We start from the raw sequence: 27,590 nt of genomic DNA, 5'->3' as shown, positions 1-27,590 counted from the left end.
TTGGTAATGCCTGATGCTATGGACTTGCCATGTCCCATGGGAAAATGTTCTAACCGAGGAGGAAATAACCTCAGCTGTACTTAAGTCTTTATTAAAACTCCTACATAGGTGACCTAATTCTCAGTGCTCATAATTTTTAATTCAAGATTTTATTTATTTATATGTCTAAATATGGATCTGAGATTCTAATGTTAACGTCCATTTAAAAAAGTAAAAAGAAATCTTGGCTGTGGCTAATGTGATTAATTCAGTCTTTCCAGTTGCTGAGAGGTAGACTAAATGCATAGCTAGAGAGGGTAATTTTGTTGATGATTTAAGAAATGCATCCTAGCAAGGTAGTGTATAGTAAGCTATAAAGCTGTTGTTGTCTTCATATAAATGTATCATTAAATCACATTTCTTAATATTAGTGTCCAAGGTGAACAGAAGATGATGCAGAGCAAGATTATTCTCATTTTCCATTTCTGAGCTCTCTAAATGTTCACATCTGCCTTTATAACAGAATTGTACAAAATCTTATAATGACTTCTTCCACCCCCCAAAAAACCCTAACAATCCAAATCTTAAATAAGCTGGTATCCGATCCTCCAAAAGAAAGGTGCTGTATTGCACATGAAGACTATAAGTAATATTGTTACATAAAATTTAGGACCTGATTATTGATGTAGAAAAAGATTTTACCCAAATTATACAAATCTGTACCTCGTGCTAGCCTAGAGAGCAAACCTATGGGCACAGACTGCTAAGTCACCTCAAGTGACATCACTTTTATCTAAAACTTTAAAATCTGAGTACAAGGTGGGAAAACACTTCCAGCAGCTAGGCTATTCCTCTCCCCACTCACCATCTGGATATTGTGAGTAAATTATTTTTATAAGCCAATGCTTCTGGAGTGTTTCTGTTGTGATATGCAGGATGAAAGGCTGGGGGAGGCTTACGTGGTCCAGCTCCCCTGTCAAGTTGAATTCTTTCTTTCTTTCTCCACTCAAGGTGTGTTTGGCTCATCAGTCATTTTTTCAGTCCCAAGGCTCAAATACATTATGTTATTTGTTTGCTGATCCTGTCAGCTTAGCACGCAGAGGAGTGTGTTAAAGGGGAATAGGGGGCTGGAGCTGACAAGGGACATTTCAGGAGTGAGATGTGCTAATGCAGGAGAGCAGATGTGAAGCCATCAAAGGCTGGGGTAACCAAAGGACAGTTTGCAGTGGGAAGGGGAGGATGGTGAGGAGAAGTGGAAGAAAAGTTCCCATGAATGGAAAAAAACCTGTGTGACATGAGGTGACCCTTCTTCACGCCCACATCCCAAAGCAAATCACAAAACCTCAGAAAGAAGAGAAAGTACAGGCAGGGTTTGACAGATTTGACATAGTAGAGTTCACTGAGAAAGCTGCAGAAGTAAACTTTATCCTAATTCACAGTGACTGGCATGTATTTGGGTGACTGGAGCCTTTTTGTGCTCCGTGTGTACCCAGACTCTGCATTGATACAGCATTTCCACTGATTGCTAAGGAAATTTGCTGTTCCAAACAGTCTGTAGAAAAGATGATCCCACATGCAATTCCAAAGAGAGGTCTTTTCACTTTCCTAAATCCTGTTGGTGCTCTGGAAGATATTGCTTACATAAATATCTCAGCTAATATTGTATTTTGTTGATAAAACTATTAACGTCACCAAAAATATGCTTAGCATCTTCCTTTGGTGCTCTCTGTTACAATGATTTAAAAAAAAAAAGTTTCTATGGCTTAACCACATGTGATACTTGTTTTAATTGGAGATCAAATTTAATAAAATCTGCTATTTGTTTCATTCAGTATTGCATGCACTTCCAAATTGTATTTTATTCAGTAGCAAGGCTCACAATAATGCACTTCTCTTCCATTTTGCCTTCTAACATACCCCAAGTTGCTCAGCTCTCATAGTGATTGTTGCTTGTAGAGTGAAGTTTGAATGCAAAGTAATTTGCAGAAGCATCTAACCAAAATTCAGAAGCGAATGCTGTCCTAGCTGTCCTTGTGTCTGCTCTGTGAGAAACTGAAGGAGTTGATCTACATTTAGGCATCTATATTTTGGTTTAAAAGGAGCTTCCTTGCTTATGGTTTAAATTGTGGTTGGGGCAGAGCTTGCACTTGCTGCAGGGGTCAGGTGTGTCTGCTCTGTGGCAGTGGAGTTCTGGACACTGCTTGTGGGAAGGTTTGCAGCCAGAAGAAATTGTGCAGAAAGAAAAGCCTGCAGTGATTCTTCATTAAACAGAACCACTACTGCAAAATAACATCCACCTATGGATTTGCACTTGTGCAATTCCAGTCAGTTCATTAAAGTAAATGTGTGCAAAATCCATAAGTGGCTGTCTCAGTGAGCTGCTCCAAGAAATGCACAGGAATTGCTGAGTCTTTCACTGTCCTGTTTTTTCTCTTTCTGGCAGAATTCTGCCTGCAGTGAAAGTGCCAGTGACCAGGCACAATATGGGCTGTAGATGTGAACCACCTTTGGGGTGAGTTGAAGGAGGAGTTGAAGAAGGGACACGATATCCATTAGGCTGCAGTGAAACACTCACTGGGTTCATGCATTTGCTAAGTAAGGTAGATTCGTTTTCTGAAGGTTTCCAATAAAACAGAAAAATTCAATTTATCTTCAGTTTTCCCAAAACACAGACTTAACAGATACCTCTGTTGTAGTGCCTATTGTTCCAGGTATAGCTACAATTTTTCAATTTTTTTTTCCCTGTTCATACTGTTTTGATTGTGGATACACTGGAAAAGTTCTGGCTTGACGTTTTCTTTGCCCCCTGCTTAAAAAATTTGATGCTGCTCTGATTCAGCTTGATTGAATATATTTAGACTTTGAATCCTTTACTTTTTTTTTCATTGTGATATTTATCCTTTTTTTATATGCCAGTGTCATATGTGTTAATGTCACAGATTTTTAAGAAACATGGGGGTGAAATGTTGTGTCTGCATAGTCCACGTGGGTAGTTTGTTACCAAGAATATGAGTAGTCATGTCATGCTAATAACAAATAGACCATCTGCCTCCCACAATTCCTCCAGCTACTTGATAGTTTAATAGATGACTCTGTCTTCACAGCAGATATAAGAAGCAGTGCAGCATGACCACGAGAATATTTTTTTCTGCAGTGGAGATAGCTTGACTGTGTTCTGTATATGGGTACCCAGTAAAAACCTGCTCAACTGATGAATCTCTGAATCCTGTTTTGTGTTCTCATGTCTGTGACTTCCTTAACACACCACGTCAAGAGCAAACTCAGACTTGTATTTGAAGAAAGTGAGGTAAAAAAAAAAATGTATGGAAGTTTTCTGTTGTTACATAACAATTCTGCTTTTATTTAATTTTTCCCCCGAGAGATTTAATTGACCTTTGGACTAGAGCACTTTTACTGTCTAGCAACAGCCACCCCACTCTGGCCTTTGGGTTGAACCATCATGGCACTACAGCATCCGTCTGTCCTGGCAGTGAGCAGTTCAGGTGATTCTACATCAAATTGTGCTGAATTACGGACATTTTTCAACCTGGATTCCAATTCCTGAACATCTGCATATTGCTGTTGGTCTTTTCTTTGTGCTCTGTTCACTTAAAAACAGGTTTTGAAATTTTTGTTGGCTCATAAGAGAGGCTGAAAGTGAGTTAGGCTAGGTATTACTCCCTGAAACCAGCACCTGCTGTTCTGGGAACTTTTTGTGGGGTTTGTTTTATTTTCAGCTAGAGAAGAGCCAGAGGTCTGAGGGAAGTCTGCAGTGGACAAGGAAATGTAGATAAATGGATGGCTCTGGGGGAAGTGAGGTACTCTTGGACATGCCAGTGTCAACAGGGAATGTTGCATCCAAAATGTGCCAAAGGAGGAGGAGGAGGAGAAGGAGCAGGTCAGGCCCCTTTCCTATCACTTCTCTAGAAATCTCTGCCCTGTGGCACCTACATTTTGCCATGTGCACCCAAGGGTTAGAAGTGTGCCCCTCAGGGGTGTGTGGACTTTACTGCTGGGAAGAGATGACGTGGGCAGATCAACTTTAGAAGGGACAGAAAGGAACTTTTTGTATGGACCTGAAGTGGTCTGTGCAGGTGTTTATTTGCTGTGCTGAGAGCAAACCTATTGGATTTTCATTGCAAATGCATTGATGATTTTGGAATCCAAACCTCTGATCAGCCCCACACTTGACATCAACAAAGGCATAGAACTGACCAAGCAAATACTCTGAATTTTGCCTGCTTTAAAAAGTTTATGCTTCTAGTGTCCGGACTGGTGTACAGTGAAATCTGGTGTGGGGCAGATAGAGCAATTCTGGAAGTCTAGCATTTAAGCTTAGTTGTCTTTTTGGGAACTTTTTAGTTTGGGGTGGAGAGCAGTTGGATACATTTTTAAGAGTGGATTCTCAGCACTTTGAAAGTCTGACCTGTTTTATAGTTCATGGAGATGTATTCAGGACATTCCCTCTTGAAGCAAATGAGTGATGGAATGATGAGGCCCCTTTGAGGTCAGCAGAGCTGAAGGAGTCGATGAACTTACTGCAGAGGTAGAGTTGAAATCAAAATAAAGGACAGCAGAAGGATAATAATTGAATTTTATGGAGGCAGACAGTAATTGGATACTAATCCTTCATTTTCAGTGCAAATGGCATATTCAGAATGGCCTTTCCTTGGACTTCTGCTTCAAGAGGAGTGGAGACAGGCTGGAAAGGGGCCAAAAGAGGTGAGGGAGGGCAGTTGGAGATTTCGGGAGCAGTAGCTCTTAGGAAATGGATGAAAAGACAGAAAAAATTTGATTTTAAGAAAAGATCAGTTGAGGGAAGGCCATGAGAGCAATCCTTATGTATGTAAAAAAAAACTTGAAGAGAGAAAAGGATTAGTCTGTTCTCACCATGAGTGGGGGAAAGGAGGAAATGCAGTGTGTCTAAATACAGCAGGGCGATTATTTAGGATGGACAAGAGGTTTATATCTTTGGAAAAGGGCAGGAAAACAAATGCCTGGAGTGGCAGTGGGGTGAGCTGAGCCTGCCTCAAACCAAATGATCTCCTGTGGCCTCTTCCCAAGCCTGTCTTTATAAGATTTTATGCTTGCTCCTTTGGAGAGAGCTTTTAGTTTATCCACAAGCAGTTGGATTTGTGGTGCAGTGTAAATAACTCCAGGACAGTGTTTTGGTTATCAGTGCTGATTTCCTCAGCTGTATATTAGAACTGAAGGGTCACTTGGAAGCTGTCAGTGTTTTCAGATAAAAACAAATGCATCTGAAACACAGTTCAGCTGGTGAGATGGAGATTATCAGAACTAAGCCATGTGATATGGCATTTGTGATAACACTCTGCTTACATAAGCATGTGGAGATGGTATTTTACCCTTCTCTATTTTTTTTTTTTTAATCTGCAGTTTTCATTTTAACCAATATGTGCTACAGAACTTTTAAATATTTTTATAAAATATCCAAGCTGACATATCAGCTAGAAATCTTTGCAGTTCTATTAGAATTGTATTGGTAAATTAACATATGCTGATAAGAAAATTAGGCTGATAACAGGAAGGTTACATGGCATCATCTTGTGGCTGCCTTAGATTTTCCTGTATATAAGGTTAACCTCTTGAAATTCCTGTGAAATTCTTTAAATTCCTGAAAGAAATTGAAGTGTTTTTTTAATATTCTTTTCAAATTCTAAAAATTAAACATTTATTTGGGGATTTATCTAATTCAAAATAATCTTTAAATAATAGGTAGCTTTTCTAAGCAGTGCTAAGTTGTTGTGGTTTTGGTTAGGGTTTTTTGTTTGTTTGTTTTTTGGGATTTTTTGTTTGTTTTGTGGTTTTTTAATTGGGTTTTGTGGCTTTTTTTTTTTTGGTTAGCAAAATTCCTCATTGTCCCTTGAGAACTGGGGTATTATTTAAAAGTTAAATCATACAGTTCCAATAAAGATATCCAATGCCATCAGAATGACACATTCAATGTAATTACTTGAGAGTTCACAGTGTAATCTAATGATTGGCAATTGAAAGGAATGAAATATTGCCAGCTGAGCAGTATTGAGATTTTTTTTTTTTTTTCATCTGCAGATTTCCTGTATAAAAAGCAAGGTACAAGGGTTTTTTTTTTTGATCAATAGGTTTTGTGTATAGAAAAAAGAACCATCCAGTGCTATTCACATCCACACAGAAATGGTCTCTTGCTGGAAGTAAACCTAATTGTCTCCGACAGTAAAAGGAACCACTTGGACTTGATTATGCAGCTGGTCACATTTTATTGAGACACTGACATATTCCCTGTGGTCTGGGAAGAAAAGAAGATTATGTGGTTGTGAAGTTTTGCTGGGTCAGTGCTCTGCCAGCGAATGCAGGGTTATATGCAAACATTTCAAGGTGAGGAATTGTCTTTTCCCCGTCCTCCTTCCGCTGTGGCTCGACATCGCCCTCGGCGCTGTAACCTGCTGCAAAATGCAGGGCACAGCTGCTTGCAGCTGCTGCTCCCCGTGCATTAGGAGAAATTAGAGTAAAACCCTTCATTAAATAATTACATCTATAAGCTTTGGATAAAATTATCTCTTCCCTTTGCTGTATATAAAGCAGAGGGTAAGATATCCTTGCATGCCCAAAATAAAGGTTTAGGTTAAAGCATGCAGCTTGTTTAAAATGGTTTAGATGGAATTGTACAAAGGTACAGTTTGTGATGTTATGCATGCACACAGTCCTCTGTACCATAGAGGAAAACCTGTCTCTTGTGACTGAAATTTAGCAACTGTGGAAGTTAATAAGAAAACTAGTTATGGGCATGTAACTGATTGTGAAAGATAATGGCATAATTTCAAGAGATCATCTTTCAAACAAGAGTTCCTTTAGTAATAATAAAAGAGGTTTCCCGTGTAGATATCTTCATTGTGTACATACTTTGAAAGAACTTTTTTTTACCAACACCTCATCTGTTGAAAGCCATTTATTGTAGTAAATAGAATAAATGTGTGGGGAGTAGATCAGTCCAGTTTGTGGTAAGCATTTGAAGTTTTGTGTTAGGGAGAAGCAAGGTCTCCTTATTTTGCTAAAAGGAAAGTGTGTCATTCTTGTAAGCAAAGGGAACAGTGGAACATGGCAGTGACCTTCTTTAGAGCTGAAGTACACAATGTAAAAGTTATTTGCTCTCTCTTCTTTCTGTGGAATTTAGTCTTAGGATGCTGAAATAGTCCATATAAAGGAACTGGAGCTGTCATTCTCCATGTTATGGGTTCTGTGGTTAATTTATGCCCCAGACTGAGATGAAAGATGTATTCCATTGCCATCTGTGTGGCAGTTGTCTTCTGTTAAGTGAGCAATTTCCTTCTCTCTTCCACAACCAATTCTCTCAGAAAAGACATCTGCTGATAATGGGCTATTGAATGTCACTGCATGACCAATAAGAACTAGAACATCCCGTTGGGAGGTGCTCCACCTACAGGGAGGAGCCAAGCATTCCTGCCTGGATATGATCTTGAGTTTCTGGAACATCAGCTTAGCTTTTCCTGCACTGGAGGAACAGCTGCCTCTTGCACTGCAGGAAGACTCCAGCCCTTTTTTACAAGATCACTGATCCTAACAGAACTACACCTGACACTCCAGAAGAACTGCAGCCATAATTCCCAGCTGAAAAACTAACAGGGTGTCAGGTTGTGTTCTGACTCTGTCAGTGTTGTTTCGGTTCACTGCATTGTTTATTTTATTTTTATTTTCTTCTCTAATAAAGAACTATTATTCCTGCTCCCATATTTTAGCCTGAGAGCCCCCCTAAATTTCAAATTTATAACAATTCAGAAGGAAGGGGTCTACATTTTTCCATTGCAGGAGAGGCTCCTGCCTTCCTTAGCAGACACCTGTCTTTCCAAGCCAAGACAATTTACTATTCTTGAAGTGGATAGTGATAACCATCTGTGGGTTGTTGGTTTGTTGGGTTTTTTTGTTAGTTTCTTTGATAACTGAAGCCACAAGTGTAAATAGTCAATCTCATTTCTGCTCCCAGCTCTGTCTCTGCCTACCTGTCCCCCTTTGAGTGATTTGCTTTTCTTATATTGGCCCTCTAATGTTCTGAAGTATTTGGAAGATTTGGATGCTGGCTAAATGTCACATAAGTGACATCCAGATCTCTTAAAAAGCATTTGAAAGCTCACCTATGGCCAGTTCATGACTTGGCAATGCTTAGTGCAGGGGAACAAAGAATTGGTTGTTTTCCAATAAACTCTGGAGTCAGAGAGTGAGAGAATCAGTCATTTTCAATGCCTTCCACCATCTGCCTTGAATGCAAGTTTGGTTTGCATCAAGATGTTGAAAAGTGAGATTTGAACTGTCCCCATGAGTTTTATTTAAAAGGTATAAAAGGCATTTGACTGATGTGATGGGCAGGAGCAATAAACTTGGTAGTCCTGAAGTGAAGAAAACATAAATGTACAAAATAGCTAAGCTTGGGAGCCAGCAGGGACTGAGATCTGAGTGTGTTCTTCAATCCCATGGAAAGAACTCTTCAGGAAAACGAGGTTTGCCCTGGAGCAGTTCTGCATGAATTTATACTACAATAGGAGAAGATACATATGGTCAGGTACCCCTGTGAAAATCCAATACTCACGTGGACTTAAACACAGTGCAAAAATATTCTAAAGTTTTGTTTAAAAGTATTTCTCATTTTTTCTCATAGTATGACTTTCTAAAGAGAGAGCTTATGACACTTCTATTGGAAATACCTGAAAGCCACATAGCACATCGTGTTTTTTTAAAAAAATTAAATTACAAAGTGATTTTGCTAGAGAACTGCACAACCAAATCTAGAGCTGGCATTCTGTTTTCTGACATTCCATATTTTTTATGATTTCATGAATTGAATTTATTCTGTGTCTGTGAGAAGTAAAAGCTGCCATAAATCACAGTCTTTTTTGTTAAAAGCATGAATTGTACTTCTTTATGTTAAGCTTGTTAAAATTCATATTGTAAAATATGTAAAATTTTTGGTGCAGCTCTGTAAATATTCCTTTAGATAGCAAAAGCAGTAAGCTGTTACCCAAGAATGAGCAGAGGTTAATCGTTATTATTATTATTATTATTATTATTATTATTATTATTATTGTTAGAAATATGCCGAGTATCCAGAATGTGTGAAGACTGATGGTAGATGTGGCAGAGGACATTTCATAAATCAGCTTTCTGCAGCAGATGCTGGTGACCTTGCAATGTAACCTGAAGAACCTGAGGTGCTTCAGGATCCTGTGTGCACCTCTTTGCACCATGAACATGTTTCTCTCACCTCTTGATAAATATTTATCCTCTCTTGGACCTGAATTCATTAATTTCTGTATTTTGGGAGCAGCAAATTTGTGGCCATCAGTTCAGACCATGGGAAATCCAACCGGGCAGGTTGGAGACCAGCCCAGTGGAGTGCCCTAATTAACAGGAACATGTAATTAAAATTGAAGCAGATGTGGCTTGGGCAGGTGGTATTTCCTGAGCATTTCCTGTGTGTGCACACTGCGTGTGATGGACACAAATAACTCCTCTTTCTGCAAGTGTGGGAAATGCTGGTGCATCTGCTGAGCAGTTGGTGTGTGCGGGTACCACAGCTCTTAATGGACTGAAACGAGCTTTGAAATCCTCAACATATGAAAACATCTTAAAAACTCAGCCTGGACAAATTTGAGGTTTTAAAAAAATGATATTTGCATGAGAGGCTATAAATGTAATAACCCCATGTGATGCATTTCCTGCATTCTTTTGTGATTATCTGCTGCTAGTTACTGTCGGAGCATCGTGTTGGACAAGAGAGCACTTTGATCTGATGCAGCTTTACCAAATATGAGCAGTCATTGCAACTCACAGGATCTGAGAGCAGCTACTCAGCTGAAAATCAATCTGAAAAAGTTCCAAAATGGCATTTGTTGTTAGCTCCTATCTAAAATTACAGTAGTTGCTTTATGAACAATTTCGGTGAACTGGAAGAAAACAGTAGATATTTACTATAAAAATATAGGAATAAGGCACTTAAATATCTAGCTCTGCAAAAGTGGAATTCAGCTTATTTTTTCTTACTAGGCTAGGAAGTGTAGGCCAGTTCCCAATACTCAGTAGAGGTGGTAAATTTGAACAGAAAAAAACTAACCAAACCAACCACACTTGAAGTTTTACGTATTTGCGGGGAATTTTTGTCCCTGTAGATTTTTCCGATTGAATCTGTAGAATCATTCTGCAATTCCAATTTTTTTTTCATGGGGTTTTATAGCAATTTAACAGGATTATCTGAGAAGTAATTGTGTTATACAGTTAAATTATTCCATCCCTTGGTTGTTAGAGTGACCTGTTGTAATTTTTCAGTATCTGTTGAGTGGTGTTTCAGTGTCCCAGCTGGCTTATTTGCAATACCTTGTTCTCTCCTTTGGCAAACTGTGTCAAAAAGTGCTCTTGTAGCAAATGGCTTTCCATCAAGGCACTGCAGGTCTGTGTTCCCCATGGTTACCAAATTCAAAATGAAATTTGTATATTTTGTGTGTGTGTTCATTTATCTTTTATAATCATCTGGTGAAGAATAGCATTTTGATGCTGCAGAGGCTGCAGAACTCCTGGCTTTTTTACAAATAAATTTTCAACATCTTTAAAATTCTTATAGGTTTAGGAATTTGAATCTTCTGCAGTGGTGATCTTTCATCACATCAAAAATCTCTACTTTATTTAAGTGAAGTAGGGTGAACTTTCTGGGTCTTAAGTGCAATTTTACCTTGTTTTTTTCTGAGTTCAGAAACTGAGCCTTTTGAGATGGAGGAGAATGCTCAAGAGTTTATGTCCTGTTCTGATGTACATTAGTTCCATACTGATCTGTATTAGAAAAGATCAGGAATGTATGCAAATCTCTGAGAGCATCCTATAAAGGTACAGGAATGTTCAGACTGGCATTTTTACATTTATTAGTGTTGATTCTTACTTGAGACCAAATCTTCAGCCTATGGTGGCTCCACTTCACTGGATTATGTAAATTTACAGCAACAGAGATATGCCCATAAACTTTGTGGTTATTCTCATGAACCTTAAAAAAATGCCTGAATAGTTTATTTTTAATGTGACCAGTGGGAGTCAAAAATTTGGCTGAAGTTATCGGAGGCAGGGCTGTAAATGGAAATTGGCAATTGCATTGGTATTGGTTCCTTCTGAGCGTGCAGCTGCTTGGGGAACTGAGAACATCCTCACCCCAAGGGACTGCTCCTCCCCACTGCTGAAATCCTACTGCTGGGAGTCTCTGAGCCCTGCCAGTTCTAGGAAATAAATAATTAGAGCATTTGAAAATAAGGACTGTGAATTGTTGATATTCTTCCAGGCTGTACTGCCAAATTTGACAATTTTCTAATTTTGACTGGGTTTAGGAAATACTGGTTTTGCATATTTTACTTGTTATGCAATTAGTATGTGAACACAATAATGAGTTCAATTACCTCTGACTTTAAGTTCATGCAGTCAGCATCAAAGGCAAATGCAAGTCAGCTGTTGTAATAAGTCTGGAAAAAAAAATCTTTCAGGTGGTGTTCATAAGATTTATCAAAGTAGTCTAATATGTGCTGATTTATTGTAAAATAATGTATGCTTGTATTGCAATTTGATTTTAACATGCTATAAGGACATGGAGTAAATAGTGAGTGGGATCATTTCTGTAACTTAATCAGATATGTTGTCACAAAAGTTTCAAAGACATGTTGATTTAATTATGAAGTGGAAAATAACTTCTATTAGTAAGGATAATAAGCAAATTGTGTCTTCCTTATTGTATCTTATTGTATCTTCCTCTTTCAATGCTTAATTCCTTTTATTATGACTGAATACTTCTGGTTACAATGTGCCATAACCCTATTGGCCTGGGATAAGTTCCTTTAATTATTTATTCTATTAATGTTTCTATCACCTGAGGGAAATGCAGATATTCCATTAATGATTGTGTTAATCAAACAACTTTCTGTATTTCTGCACTACCCAAGTTTATGTCATTACATTAGCAGGCACAGGAGATGAAATTGGAAACTTGTAATATACTGCAGATTGGATTAAGTCATCTGTGTGGTGTAGACTGCTTGAAGACTTATTTTAGATAATTTAAAAACATTAAATCTGCAAGACAGTTATTGTTCCTGACAGGATTCCTGAAGTCCCAACATAAGGCCAGTGTTGTAAAGATTTTCAACTTTGTGTGTGAACAGCCTCATGGGAGCAATGCAGCCTGGGATACAACATATTGCTTTGAACAAGTGTATTTTATAAAAAACACATTTATACAAAATACATTTGTTCTAAAAAAGTTTTGCATGTTGGAATAATCATTCTGCCCATGTAATGTGATGATGGCAATTAGGCATTCAATGGAGTATGTTATTTTTGAGCCATTTCTTGGTGTAAAGGGTGTTATAATTTTACTTTCTGTCCTTTTAAGGCCTTGATGTTGTCTAGGCAGTAAATGTTCATCTTTCAAACGTTCAACCACAAGATGGGTGGAGAAGGGAGCCCTTGTGCTTGACTTGCATCAGAAGCTTTGCTTGCTGAGGCTCTCCTGGGGGCACTGCAGATCCTTCTGGAAGTAGTGCCAGAACCTTCAGCCAGGAGCTTCCCACCTGCAGCACTGCAGCTGGTTTTGGATATTGCAGGGGTACCTGGTGGGATACTCAGGTTCATATTGCATGCTTAAAAATGCTATACATTATTCAACTATTTATTTTTGATATGTGCAAGACAACCAGGGTGTTTTTTGAAGTTCTGTTGAGGACCTTAAAGCAGTTAGGTTTAGTGGCCTTTTTGTGAATAGGAGGTTGTGGCCAAGACTTTCAGTATCTCTGTGCTTGGAAATAATAAATCTGCAATCCTTAATTTTCTTTTCAGTCCTGAGAGCTTCATAGACACACAAAAAACCCCCAAAAAATCCCAACTTCATAGAATTCAGCAAATATTCCATAAGCTTTTTATGCTGCACGTGGTTAGTGCTTTTTATTTGAGTAACAAATTTTATTTCTGTCCTTCTTTGCTCACGTGACTGCTTGCCTGCATAAGCAGGGGAAGCCTTCAGTTGCTTCTTCAGCAAGCCCATCCTCTGGAGTTGTCATGGCAATAGTTCCAACATCTGGAATCCTTTGGCAGGTGCTGGGGAGGAGGGTGGTCCTTTGGTCCCTTCGTCCTTCCCTGTGCCAGCCAACATTGAAAGTGATGCAAGCCCAGACCAGCCTGAGTTCTCACTGGCCCATCAGTAGATACTGCCAAAATAATTCCCATTTTGCCTTTTATGCTGGCCAAGCTGGTAGCTCAGGTCATCCTTCAGTGCAGATAGGAAATGTGAAGAACTTCCTGACCAGTGAGTGCATCATTTGGGGGAGCAGTTCCATTCTGTTTAGTAAATTTGCTTTCCTTTATGAATTTAAGCCAAACGTGTGATTATAACTATATAATTTTAACTAATTTCCAGGATCACGCCCTCCCTGACATCTTTGAGATGTTACTTCAGATTGGCTTCTTCATGTTTAAAGATTGATTAAATTATGCTATTTTAGAAATTCGATAAGCAAATGATGTGAAAATTTTGAAACAGTTATTGTGATATTTCTGTAGGATTCTTTATTTAATTTGGATATGTTTCCTAGACATACATTTTTTTTTTCTTATTTTTATTTCCTTAAAAGCAGTTGCCTTTTGTCTCATACTTGGTAAGAAAATATTTGCAAAAAATGAAAGTTGTATGGTTTTTTTTGCATATTTGATGATAGGTTTTTAATAGAGCCATGCACCGATGCATACTAAGGTATAAACGTCCTGATGGGAAGTAAGCTAAACCTGTGTTTACTTGTGTTTTTTTTTTTTTTTTTCCCAGAGATTTGTTAGAGTTCCCCAGAGAAGATGATGCAGAGCTTGCAATGCAAATCCTGGGTCAGTGGCGTTCCCAAGGCCTGGAAGATGTCCGGCTGGTGAATTACTCCGTTCTGCTTGACCTGCCAGGCCCTTCTTCAAACACAGTAACTCTGCAAGACAGCGGGGAATGCTTTTATCCAAGTGGACAACGCTGCAGCAGAGACCCCAAAACACTTGGCAGCCAAGACCTCCTGTACTCATATGCAGCTTATTCTGCCAAAGGAACTCTTGAGGTAACGTGGCCATTTGTCTCTGTCACTTGTGGTGGAATAGTTGGGAAATAGCAGCTTTTTGCTGAACCTGACTGGAAAATTACACATAGAATCACAGGATTATTTAGGTAGGAAAAGACCTCTAAGATCATCAAATCCCATTGAAAATATGCTGAGATGCCCAGCCTTAAAATAAGCACGTTTATGTGAATTATGATGTGGCCAATTGTACTTATCTTAATTAACCTTTCAACCTAATATATATGAATACTTCATAGGAGATAGATATAGATATACACTCACATATATCTATATGAGTCTCATTACATAATGTCTGTAATTTTTTGTTAAGTATCTGTGTTTATGAATTGGCACATTTTGCTTGTCTGTAAAAAATGTGGAAGCTGTGTCTAGAGTTTAACTTTGTCCTTGCTCATGTATGAGTACTACTGGTTTGAGGGATGCTTGTAGGAAGGATAGGATGAGGCTGGTGGGAGTGCTGGGCTAATACCTGGAGCCTCTGAATTATGGCTGTGGATCTCACATAGTTTCTTGTGTGACAATTCAGTTGACACATCTGCTCTGTTTCCTCTTGAAAACACCGATTTGTAGTTTTATCTTACCGCAGTTACTCTAGGATGTTTTGTCAGAAAAAAGATTCTACCTATTTGGATTTGTTACTTGCCAAGTGAAATAAGATCTTGGATTATCTTGTTTTTTTCCTGTATACTGTCTTCACTGTCTGTTTTTCTTTAGCTTCTGACTAATTTTTTTGAGAGCTTACTTTCCTAGCTGAGATAGTGTAAATCTTAAAAAAAAATATTTCTGAAATATAAAAATTGCAATTTCACTGCTAATTGCATTATTGTTGTCTTCCTCCTTTTAAAAATATCATATTACTCCACTGATGCTGGGGGATTTCTATCTTGGTTTCTGTCCTGTTTAAGACATGTTAGTTCATGGCTTAGAGCACTTACAGACTATAAGGGAACAGATTGTGAGCATCTTAATATTTAAACATGCCTACTCTCCATGCTGAGTCTTGTTAGCCTCGTTCTGGGGCTCTGTCCACTTCAAATTTGTTGCTGAGAAGCAAAATGAATTAGGCAAGAAGAGGTCCTAACTTTGCATGATACATGCTTTAACTTTTCCATGTACTAATGAATGTGGTTGCCTTCTCGTATCACTTAAAAACTCCATATTTAATATTATTTTCTCATTGTAACTTAGTAAGAGTAACTGTAATCAGAGAGAGGAATGGTTGTGACCTTTGAGGTTTTATTTCATGAATGTCAATGTGGTGCTAACAGATTCATCAGATTGAAGGAAATCCAATGTTCCGGGAAAAACTGCTGCTGTTATTCCCAGCAGCACATGTTCCACTCTCCATTATGTTCCAGGGCAGTTTTCTCTTACGAGTTCAGCAGAAATGAGGACCATACACACCGTCCTCATCACAGGGGCTGGACCTTGGCTCTGGCAAAACTCCAGCCTTGCACTGGAGCCAAAGAATGACTCCCTGCATGGCTGTACAGTCAGTTCTCTGAGATACCTCAGCACCCTTATGAAACTTGAGATGTGTTCTTCTGTTCCTCAAGAAGTCTCCCTGAAATGTCCTTAGATCTAGAGTTTTTGCCTAAAAGGGAAATTTTCCTATTTGTTTAGGCTACAGGTAAGTAGGTAGTGAGCTAACCTTCCTGACTTTCAGTCCTGTACACTAATCTCTACTATTTAAACTAATGGAAGTAGAAAAACTTTAAATGAGAAGTAGCAGGTGGTGGCTGTTGCTGGGCTCAGCCATCAGAAAGGGACTTGATTGCTTGCAGTAGAACTACAAGTCGTGTATTTTGGATATCCTGCAGTGGTTTGTGATTGCAAAATCATGAGGATTTTCCTGTGAACAGGTATTTTTATAACAGCTACTCATAACCTGAATAATTTTCTTTCAAATGTGGAACATCCTTAGCAGAAAATTCCTATTATGTGTCACTTAATCAGGCAAAATTGCTAATACTGCCTCGATGCTGCTGCTTCATTGTATCTCATTTGTCTGTTTGGTTTGCTAGAAGTTGAAGCAAATAAAACCATTAAGCTATTGCAGTCTGGCTACCAGCAGAGCTACAGCTCCACTTTGATGTTGACAAGGTTATTTGTAGAACAGCAAGACTCATTTTCTTTGACCACCTGTCATGTCCATTCATCATATGGCCATTGTATATGAGCCATCCAATTTGTGCTTTCTGGTAACAGTCTAAACAGCATTTGTGAGTAAAAATGTGAGCATTTGTGATCTGAAATCTACTTCAAAAACCTACTTAGTGCCATTGTGATGGATGGTGCACTTTACTACTTCTCTATATTTCATCGGGCTGTGAAAAGGTGACAGTGTTTACCCATCATGGTGACAGGCAGGGCAGCTTACAGTTCTGGAGAGGGCTGTCGAGTCAGTTTTGAAATAGATATTGCAGCAGTTATGTAAATAATATATTGTAGACTAGGTCAGCCTAAGGAAAGAATGACACACCTGAAATATATTTTTATTAAAACTTAAATATCAGCCACCTTTTATAGAGCTTAAACCTTTTGTCTGCTTGATAAAAACAGGAAAACTGCTCTGGCCAACAGAGTGCACATATAAATGGAAATTACATTGCTTCAAATTTATGCATTAAAGCAAAATGCATTGTCAGGCAGTATCCAGCCAGTCTCCAAGTGAGGGTGGTGTGGTGAATCCGAATGTGCTGCTCCTGCCTGCTGGAGCTTTGGGATCCAGGAGCTGTGGGGGTCTTCTGTCCCTGGGGACATGGGGAGATGGGGAACATCAGCAGGACCTGATGAGAGAGGGGCTGTGAACCCTCAAAATCTGGTGTCCCCCTTCAGTTCCGCTCTGTTAAATGGTGTCAGTAGCCCATGTGTGACAGGGGTGGTGATCCCTGAGTGCACCAAAGGAGAAGCAGAGCTATATTTGGGTTTGCAGGAGCCTGGGTGGCACTCGGGGCACTGGACAGGTGGTTTCAATCAGTTCTGCTGAGTGCAGGAGCTTCTGGAACAAACATATGTCCACAATGTTTGTCTGCTCCCTTCACTGTTTCTTTGGCAACTGGAAATAGTCCTAGCAGATGTAATGATTAGTGTGTGGGAATAACATTCAAGGACAGCCTAATTAAAGAAAATATAAATGGTATTTGCTTTGTATTCATACATTTTTTGAAATTATGTTTGTGTGACCTGAAGTTTTCCTCACTTTCCTTTCACCTTCAGTTTATTCACTCTTTACTTTACGGAAGTGTTAAAGGAGCTTTTGGAAATCCTAAGTCTGCTTTCATACTTTGAACTGAGGTACTTTGTGTCCTCTGCTATATGGCATTGTCTCTACTCTGCTTGTTTTGGAATAATGCACCAAGTCCCTGTTGGTTCCTTTGCTGCCCCTCTCTTCTGGTTTGGGGTTTGTTTCCACCCTCATGGGTGCTCTCAACAAGCCTAGGAAATGTCATGTTTCTTTCCTGGCTCTTTCATATCCTGAGAGGACTGTGTTGGTTCAGGAGCCTGGAGAGGATGCAAGAGTAGAAGTTCTTGAAAAGAACTTCCCATGCAGGCAGGGATTATGTGAGGGTTTATGGACAGAAATGAGTTGTGCTCATCTCCAAGGCAGTTCTCCCAACACCTGACTATGTCTATTTTGTATTTTGGGCACTGCTCTGTCCCTGTCCCCTGACTGCTTTGACTCCTCTGCTGTGTCACCTCCCTTCCCTGCCATCACGCACGTTCCCAGCTCCTGCTGATTTCTCTGTTGCAGCATCTGCTGATCTGGGGCATTTATGCTCCCCATCAGCCAGGGGTGTCTTTGGTGAGGTCTGGAGGGGCTGCAGGGAGCAGACAAGTGGGAATGCTGCCTGCCTGCCTGCACCCACACCATGCAGAAGAGATCCTCTGCATCTGCTGGTCACGTCTCAGTCTGCTCCGGTTCGTTTGTTTTGGTGACATTTTCTCAGCTAAATGAGAACCCACCGCAGAGATTAATGCAACCTGAAGCAATCTGGGATGTACAAGCCCATCTGTTAAGCTCACTCAGTCATTTTCCCACTATCCTTCAATCTTGGCAAGAGGGGAATTAGGGAAGCAGGATTCTGATTTTGATCCTCTTTCACAAGGAGGGGAGTTTGCTCACTTCATATCCAATATCCCATTTTCCTATTGCTGGCTTTAGATGTTTCCTTTCCCCACCCATCCCCTTTTTTCCCAGGTTATTTGCAAGAAGATGGAAGTCTTCTTCTTCTCTACTGCCTGTTCCTCTAACCTTTCCCACTCCTGCCAGGGGTGTCCCCTGCAGCCCCCTCCCCTCTCTGCTCAGGATTGCAGCCCTGATTGCTGCCACTCCTGGCAGATCTTTATTTCCAGCTCTGCACCAAAAAGTCTGGAGTTCCTCTGGAGGGGACACTGCATCAGGAAGTCCTTGACCCCAAAGCTTGCTTTCATTTGATTCGGTTTCATTGTGCTGGAAATGTGATTAGTGCACTCTTATTATCTTTTCTCTTCCCTCCAGCTAATCAGTGGTAATTTCCTTAACAATATTTCAGAATTAAGATTGGTGTCAGCGGGTTGGTTTTAGAAAATTTTCAAATCTTCCCAGGTTATTTTTATCCCCAGGCAGAATTTCTAAATGAGCCTTCTGCAGCGTGCTTACTCGCACATCTTGAATTCCAAAGGCAGAGAGTGTGTTTAATTTAGATTAAATAATCACAGCATCTCTTCCTAAGTCTTTCAGTCATTTTTGATGGCACATTGGTGCAAAGTACCAAGCTAGAGGGAATCTTGATACATGTCTGCATTTAATTCTTTTAGGCATGCCAAATTTAGTTCATTATTATCTTTATTAACATTTTTAAAGATTTCCTCTCTGAAGAGACATGCACTAGCTAAAATGAATCCCTAGCAACTGAAATCTGTTTTGCAGATGGTTAGGGCTATAGGTTGAATAACACATACACACAAATGAGAAGAATCATGTGATTTTTGGTAACATTTAGAAGTTTTAGTGCAGCTTTATTTATCTTTTATTTATAGAAGAGTTTCTCCGAAACCTCTTCCACAAATAATCATAATTTAGAACACTGCTCTGCATACCAAGTAGGCGCAGCAATTTTTCAAGACAATCTCACTAAGAATATGGATTTTAGAATAGACTTGACCTTTAAGCAGAAAACAACATTCAGCATTAACTACAGCATATCTGCCACTCCATTATAATTACATATAGGAAGCTGTGAAATGCAATGTGAAGGTTATATAACTTAAATTGCAGGCAAGGACTCCAAAAGCGATCACTGAAGAGATGTCCTGCAGAACATCCTGTCAGTTTTCTGGCATATATCACATAACCATTAATAAATACAGTTGTACAGTTCCCTAAAAATAATAGTAGTTCATCATGCATAAAGCCCAGATTAATATTGCTGGAAGATTTTTGTGTCATTGAAGGCAGGGTTTCAAAGATGCAAATGCTGCTGCTGCAGAGCATTTTGCTGTTTTATAATTGCAAGTCAATGCTGTCCTGATGTTTCACTAATAAAATGTTAGTAATGGCATTTTAGTAATCATGCCATTAATAATAAATGAGATTTTTTTGAATTATAAAAAAGCAAAAGGTGAGGCATCTTGGTATCTCAAGACATAACAGATCACTGAGCACTTCCATGCCATTGCACAGAATCAGCTGAAGGCATTTCTTAGTAAAGCCTCTGTACAATATTAGGGAGGGAGCAATGTTGAACCATAACAATTATTTATATTCCAACTACATGGTGAAAACTAAAGGGTGCAAACCCCGAGGGCTTGGGAAGAGTATTTGGTGATTGTTTTAGCTTTTAGTGCAAGCAGAATTCCTATTGAAATAAATGAGAATTATATTATTTCTAAGCAGAGTTAACTTTGTCTGTTAGCAGTCAGTGTGAGAGAGTAACAGTGAAATTTGTGCAATTGCATAGGCCTCCAGGGAATATTTTTGCCTTTAATCTTTGGGGTATAATCAGGGCCACTGAGTTGCCATCACCTCTGCAATTCAGTGGATATCTGGGTTGGTGCCCATCCAGTCAGGCTTTTTTCCACCCTCACTCTTTATTAATGGTGTTTGGTTCTAACCTCACTACAGACTCAAGTGGAAACCTTTCTGCCCAATCCCGAGTCGTGGTTTTTTTAGGTAGTGCCATCTTCTCTCTCTCTGTAACTTCTTCTTCACCTTCTTAGTAAATGTGAACCTACCAATAACATACCTGTGCTTTCTTCTCTGTTTAAGTTTGTGAAGGCAAAATTCTACTCAGAGGAGGAATTTTCAAGTAAAATGCTCCTTGTGCTGTGAACTCTGGGGATTGGGTTTTAGGGATCTTTTTCTTTTAAATTTCTCCAGTATTCTGGAGGTTTAAAACGGCCTCAAAGGAATCCTGCTTATGCTGAAAAAAGCAAAAATTTCCTTCAACAGAGGGACTATTAAGGAAATATGAGCTTTTAAAAAATTGCTACTATGAGAAAAACATAATAAGAAACAACTACAACTGATAGGAGAACAAAATATTTTTGTATTTATATAGTACTCAATCCTTGTCCCTAAAACTACTTACATAACTTTATTGTTTAAAAATTTGTAGTTTCATGCATGAACAATAAAGAGCTACTGAAAATGCTGCTGAGTTCTCTGATAGTTATGAGTGACTGTAAAATACAATATTGATTAAACTATTGCTGCTTCTCATTTTTTTAAGTTTGTTTTTCAGGAAGAGCAGCAAGTCCTAAAATCTCTTCAGGAACATTAGCAATAGAAAAGCATCTGTAGTTGAAGGCAGATGGCATTTCACTGAGCATGAACTTTGTGTGTCTGGGAGCATGGCACAGGGCTCTGACCCTGGCAGTCTCTGGCATTGGCATCCATGAGGATATGGGTTACAATTGCTGTAATAAAATCGTTTTTTAAAAGGCAAAAAAATCACTCTGCTGCCATACTTCACTTGATTATTTTTTAAATTGGAGGGAAAAATTTTTAAATAATGGTGGTGTCTTGTGAATTAGAGGTGGCAGCTGAAAATAATCAGCAGCAGGTATTTTAATTTTCAATGCAGTGTGATAAATCTTACCAGTTAAAGCCTCAGCAGTGTTTTATCTTAGCAGTTCTCTCTACCTACCAGTACAACTGCTACAGTCAGCATTGGACAACATTTTGTCAGAATCTTAAAAATTGCTTTCTTCTAATGTAGTAATTTGAGTTGATTTGATGCTTTTTGTGGGAGTCTCTGTTTCATTGTTAAAATATGTTAAATATTTTGCAATGAAAGTATCACTGAAACTCCAAAACAAGTCTGAAGATTTCTTATCTCTGTGGTAGAATGTAGGGATATAAAGTCCAAATAACTTCTAAGGTGAGCACATGAAAGAGTGGAAATAAGTTCTTACTAAAAAAAAAAAAAAATTGTATAAGGATCCTTGAAAGGTTTTAAATGTAACCTAAACTAAGGATAAAGCTGTCATTAAAGCAGTCAAAGAATAATTTGGTGAGAACTGCAGCTGATTTATTTGTTAAAAAACTTTTGTATTAAAGAGCAAAGGATGTACCTCTAGAGAGTGCTTTGAGGAATGCTCTAAACTTGGACACAGCTTTGGTAGTAGGAAAGACCAAATAAAGAAGAACACCACTCTTAGAGAAAACCCTTTGAAGCAAGTAACTTTTGAAACCTTTCAGAACAGAATGGGGAAAAAAAAAGTGCTGCTGTGATATAGCTGGTTGAAAATATATATGTAAGAACTGAATTCTTAAAAATGTAAAAACTAATAAAAAGCTAGGGGGAGAGAAATTTAAAAAATTAAAAAGACCCAGACAGTAGCCATTGGCAAGTGCAAGTTTGGTATCCAGGTGCTGTTGGCAGAAGTGCATTGACTGTGTATGGAAACTGTCAAAATGCCAGAGCCCTTTCACTGGCTGGACTAAAATGTCCTGTGAAGAAGCTTTTGTTGAGAAAATCCCTTTTAAATTTGTTTGGAAATACAGCATTTAAGCCTTCACCTACCAACAGCAATCCCAGGAGAGAAGTGTCTATTTAAAAATAAATAAATAAAAAATACTGCAAAGTAAATAAAGCTGAAAACACATTGGTCTTCTCTCTTAGACATTCTTTGGTTTTTATTCTGTCTGATGTGCTGTCTCTCCCACTAAATAGAAATAAATCTCATGTCTAACCTCCTGAAATGAATATTAGTTACAGTGTTTATCTCATTAATTAAGAGAGCCTTCATGTGAATTAATTCTGGGCTCTATCAGTTTTATTCTCACAATTATTCCTGCAGTTCAAAGGGAAGGTGCCTCATCAATCCCCAGGTTGTGACTGGCCCCAGAGCAGGCGTGTGTGTGAGAAAGAAGGAAAGAAGGAGCTTCAAGGAATTTATCTTCCTTCCTCTGAATGATGTCACCATGCAGAGTTAGTGCTGTCTGCTGCAAGATTCACTGCTCACCCTGGTGCCCTGCAGGGGCAGGGGTGAATGAGGATGGAGGAGGTCTGGCAGTGCCTACAGCTAAGGGACAGCAAAGCTGCTAAATAAATATGCAAGAAAGCTCCTGCTGCCTTCTCATCCAAGAGGGATGCATCTCCTGCTGCAGGTCAGTGCTTGCCAGGCACCATCTTCACTGGGGGAGATTTTAAGGAGTGAATTAGTAGGAAAAGTCTAGAAATTTTACATTGCTGGAAAAAGAATTAATGCATCAGTTTCCTAACAAAACGTTTTGCTCAAGAAAATTTTATCATGTTTTTGTCTATGTTGCCCTTTTACTGCTAAATCTCGTATGTCTTGAGGCTGAAGTAGAACATTATAATCATGTAAGTCACAAACTGAAATCTATGATGAGAAACTGTATCAGTATGGATGTGTAAGGCTCAGGATTTGGAGGATAATACCGACTCTGAATTGAGATCTTTCCCTGATGATCTATCTGCTGCTGTAGGGTTGCTCTGCCTGCAGTAAACTTTCACAGCTGTTCCATTTTCCCTGCACACTGTACATAAATTGTTGACTATGTTCGTGGAGTAGGTACCAAAAATGTGGAGGTAATTGAAGAAACGTGGAGGGAACCCCCTCAGCAGAAGTTAAAAGCAGTGGACATTGCTAATGGTGACTGCTGTGTGTTCTTTGTCTTGTGTCCTGAATTGAGTCTCCTGTGTTTATTAAAGTCAAGGAAAGGCACCAGTGACTGCAGGAAGATGGATCATTAGGGAAATCTGTGCTTGAATCAGAATTTATGAGAGCACACACTGAGCTCCCTGTTTCTAGTTTCTTTTTGTTGGTTGTTCAGGATCCAGGGCAGGAAGGATGAGAAGTGGAGAGAGGGCATTGAGCAGAGATTTCTGTGGTAACTGATAGTTCTCTAACAATGTCCCTGACTGCTTTTATTGGGAATTGAGCCATCAAATGGTATAACTACAATAATACTGAGTGCTTCTGCACTGCTGTGAGAGAGGCTGACCTGAATTCCAGGTTGTGTGGAAGATGAGGGAAGCTCTGTCCAGCTCCAGAGGTCTGGATGGGCTGCACTGATGGCAAAACTTTTGCTTTTTAAAAAAAAAATTCGGTGATGTCAGGGCAGGTTGCTCTTTCCTCCCATCAAGCTGTCCAGATTCCAGAGTCTTTTCAGGCTTTCCCATATGTTTTAGATGATGTAAACATTTTTCCATCTTTTTTTTTGAGATGCCACTGTACAAGATGAGTGGTTTACTGAGAAACCCTCTAAAAGAAAAGCCAAATGGTGCTGCCATGTAAAACCTTTACATTTCTGGGCAGTGTAGGATGCACATCAACTCCGAGTGTTCTTTTAAAAGCAAAATTTGAAAGCCTGAAACAGAAAAGAACTTTTTCTTCCCTTCAATTTTATTATCTGTGAGACATTAATGACACATTACATGTTTCTTGTGAAATAAGTCTGCTTCTAAAATGTTAGGTGGTTGAAAACCAGAAAAATATTCTTGTTTAATCACAGAGGTGAGCTGTTCTCAGGAACAGCTATATTTCTGTATCTAGATGTTTGTCCTGGTCAATCATTTGGGCCATTTGAATTTGATATTACTAAGGCACATTTCCTGGTTTTTACTGGAGTCCTTTTCTTGTCATCTGAATATATTTTTAGAACTTATTTTTCCGCAGTCCTTTATCTACAGATGTAATTTAGAGACCTATAAATCTGTGCAATGACTCAAAACAACAGAATTCACAGGAGATGGAAAAGATGTCATTTTCCTTTTCACAACTGCATATTTGCTTCTGAGAATTGTTTGCTCAAATGCTGCTTTAACACTCAGATTTGTGTTTGCATCATTACATGGTTGGCCATCTCCCTGATTATGTTGAAGTGGATGATGTTGGGCCAAGAAAGGGCTGTAAGTACTTTGTGAAAGATCATTTGTTGTAATCTAGAAAATAAGAGTTCTCCCCAACATTTTTGAAAGTTTGAGTGTTCTCTTGATGCTGTGGGTGACCTCCTCTTGTACATATGAATGAATATTTTCCTATTTGTGGTGGATGTCTGTTTTATTGTTATATATGTCTGGAATGTCCCTTTGGTCACTTTGTGTCCCCTGTCCTGGCTGTGTCACCTCCCAGGCACTCCCAGCTTACTTGGAGCAGAGAAAGCAGAAAAGGCCTTGGCTCTGTGCAAGCCCTGCTCAGTAATAACAAAAATTCTCCATTATTACCCCTGTGTTCAGCACAAATCCAAAACACAGCCCCATAACAGCACTGTGAAGAAAATTAATTGTACCCCAGCCAAAAGCAGCACAGTTCTGAATCATGAATTCCAGCTTGGAAGACTGAAAATGGTAGGCTGGTTTCTGGACATTTTGTTTTGATGCAGCCAAAGTGACTCAGTTGGACAAAGCTGAAACACCTGTTTCTGAGGAATTAAAATATCAAATGCATTCCAAGTTATAAAATGAAATATTTTGATTTTACTTAGATTCTAAAGCACATGTAGTGTGTCAGTGCAGTTGTACACATTCTGTTTGTGGTGGTGTTTGCATTCCCAGGATGTTCTCAGGAGCTGATATTTCAGCCAGGAGATGATTTTACTACTCTGGGCATGTGGGTACAGCTCCTATAGCTCATAGAGAGAGCTCCCCCAGCTCAGTCTGGTCCCTCTCCTGCCCAGCTGAGGTGGATCCATCCCTGCCACAGCTGTCCTGCAGAGCCTGGGTGTGATAAAGTGATTTTAGACATTTTAGACACCTTCTGTGAGCTCCAAGCTTCTTCTCTAAAGGCTTAATGCCTGTAGCTACTCTGGGAGGCAATGCCTGCTTTTAATCCAGTGTGATATAAATGACTGAGGGAGGACATTCTGCAGCCTCTGGGTGTCTTGTGTTCATTCCCTGTGTTTCACAGAAGCCAAGGAAATTTCCACCAAGCCTTGAGAATTTGCTGAGTTCAGACACAATGTGAATGGATTCTGACATAAACCCCTTTCCCTGAAAATTTTAAGGCCAAGTTTAAATCACACCATTATAATTTCCTGTGTACATATGTAGCTTATGATTTATTTTTTTTAAGATACTGCATCACAGCTGAGTAATTCTGTTTTGTTTAGTTTATCCTCAGTCTATGTAATTTGTAAATGTATATTTGCATGAATAATTACCTCTGAATAAGCTAAACCAAGCAGGCTGGCAAATACAGATTACTCTTTTTTCTTAGGAGTGTAAGTGTATGAGCAATGTGACTTTATGCTTTAGAGACTGATGCTACTAAATAGCCTTGCAGTTAACTCCTCAGAAGGGGAGGGATATAAATGACATTAAACACATACAAGAAAGGGTAATTAGGATTTAAAATTTTGTCACTAGTGAAGTGACAACCAGCACTGCTTAATGGAAGTTTAAAATAATATTTCTGATAGTATTTTAGGCATCTAATGATCTCGTGCCCTTCGGTTTTTTGTCACAAAAGGCATTATTCTGAGAGATTCCAAAATAAGTAAACTTCAGTTTAAGGTGTCTGAAAATAACAATGTTTTATGGCAAAAACTTGAAAAGCTAGATTTGTATGTATTATGTAAAATAGAAAGTTAGAAAACAGAAAATGTGAAGAAAACCTACCCTAATATGTTGTTTGAATATCTTGCTGGGTATCATGAGTTAAGTAATATTCAAATACTAGTTTTGCCTTTTGGGAAACACAAAGAATATGACTGGGGACAGAGTTGGGGGGTTATGAAAATTAAAATAGGAAAATGTAATGTAGAAAAAAAATAAGAGAACTGAGTTGCAGCAGTTCAGATATATTTGGGGCTCTGTAACCATAAAATACAGAAGAGCTCTTTTCTGTAGGCTATAAAAAGGCTTCGATCTTGATTCAGTCTCCCTCAGAGTTGATAGGAAAAAAGTCTTGCAATAAACTGTGAGAAGCAGGGAAGCAAACAAGTTTAACCTCAGTGTCTTTCCAAAAATGCTTCTGCACCAGCAAAGGGAAGCTGTGGGAGCAGCTCAGGAGAGCCCTGCAGGCTGATGTGGACAGGAGGACCAGGGGGAAGGCTGAACATGAAATGTCTCTGTGACTGACCTCTCTGCAAGGCCAAGCTCCATCCAGCTGAGGTTAAAGGACATCTCTTTTTTCTCTTGTTTTAGTATAAATTGCAGCTTTAGCTGTCACTGTAATGCAAAGAAATCTAGACACAAGAACCCTTTCTTGACTGTAAGCTGGCATTGTGAGTCATACTGCATTGAAATGCTCCAGAATTCTGTTGTAGGAGCAGGAATATTGAAGCAAAGAAATGAAAGCCTCTATAAAGTGCTAGCAACCATTAAGAAAAGATGTCATGAATCTGTTTGAGGAGCAGGGCTTGTAGGTAAAACACAAAGCAAGTCTGAAGTTCTCTGATTTAAATCGTCCCTGATATTGTTGGTCAGAAGCACCTCTTAGTCTTGTAAAAGAGAAAAATCATCTTCAGTTAATCCAGATATATAATTATTTACTTTTGGGGCTCAGACAGTCTCTGCCACTTTTCTTGCCTGGAACCAAGTTGAAGGAAAAAGGTTGAAAGACAACTTTGGATATTAACATTTCTGTAGAAATACAGTAAGTATATAAAAGATAGTTATGGATGGGTATTTTGTCTCTGGTGTGCTGAGCAGGACCCTGGTGGTGGCAATCACAGCTGTGGCTCCCTGATTATTGAAGGATGCTTTTGGCTGGAATGGGAACAGCTCTGGTCAGAAAGCGTAGCAGAGTTTACACCAACAAAGGATTTGGCACATCTCCCTTATCTTCCCTTCTCTTTCTTGCTTTTCTATAATTTTAAAGATCAGCTAGTTTTATATTTGCAGCTTTCTTCACATTTGTTGATGTCCAGCTTTGATCTACAACCAGCTTGAGTTTACTTTTATGCTCTGCTGAATGCTTCCTTCAGCCTCAATTTCAGAGCTGTGCAAATAAATTATAGCGATGTGTTTAATTAAAGTTTGTCTCATGTCCTGATTGCAGACTGTTGCCTTCTCA

The 27,590-nt window shown here is 39.0% G+C and overlaps 1 protein-coding gene across 20 annotated transcripts in view; it reads left to right on the top strand.

The window, feature by feature from the left end:
* Window positions 1-27,590, top strand: part of NAALADL2 (N-acetylated alpha-linked acidic dipeptidase like 2) — a 412,826-nt gene that overhangs the window by 219,426 nt on the left and 165,810 nt on the right. For all 20 annotated transcript variants that reach the window (XM_085587326.1, XM_077785540.2, XM_085587337.1 and 17 more), the window contains one exon: window positions 13,829-14,099. In XM_085587326.1, the coding sequence (XP_085443452.1) occupies window positions 13,829-14,099 (271 nt within the window). The remainder of the gene's footprint in view (window positions 1-13,828; window positions 14,100-27,590) is intronic.

Source organism: Lonchura striata, chromosome 9 (genome assembly GCF_050655825.1).
Source record: "Lonchura striata isolate lonStrDom1 chromosome 9, ASM5065582v1, whole genome shotgun sequence".
Classification (NCBI taxonomy): domain Eukaryota; kingdom Metazoa; phylum Chordata; class Aves; order Passeriformes; family Estrildidae; genus Lonchura; species Lonchura striata.
The sequence above is the reverse complement of the archived record's forward strand: the minus strand, read 5'-3'. Positions and strand labels throughout refer to the sequence as shown.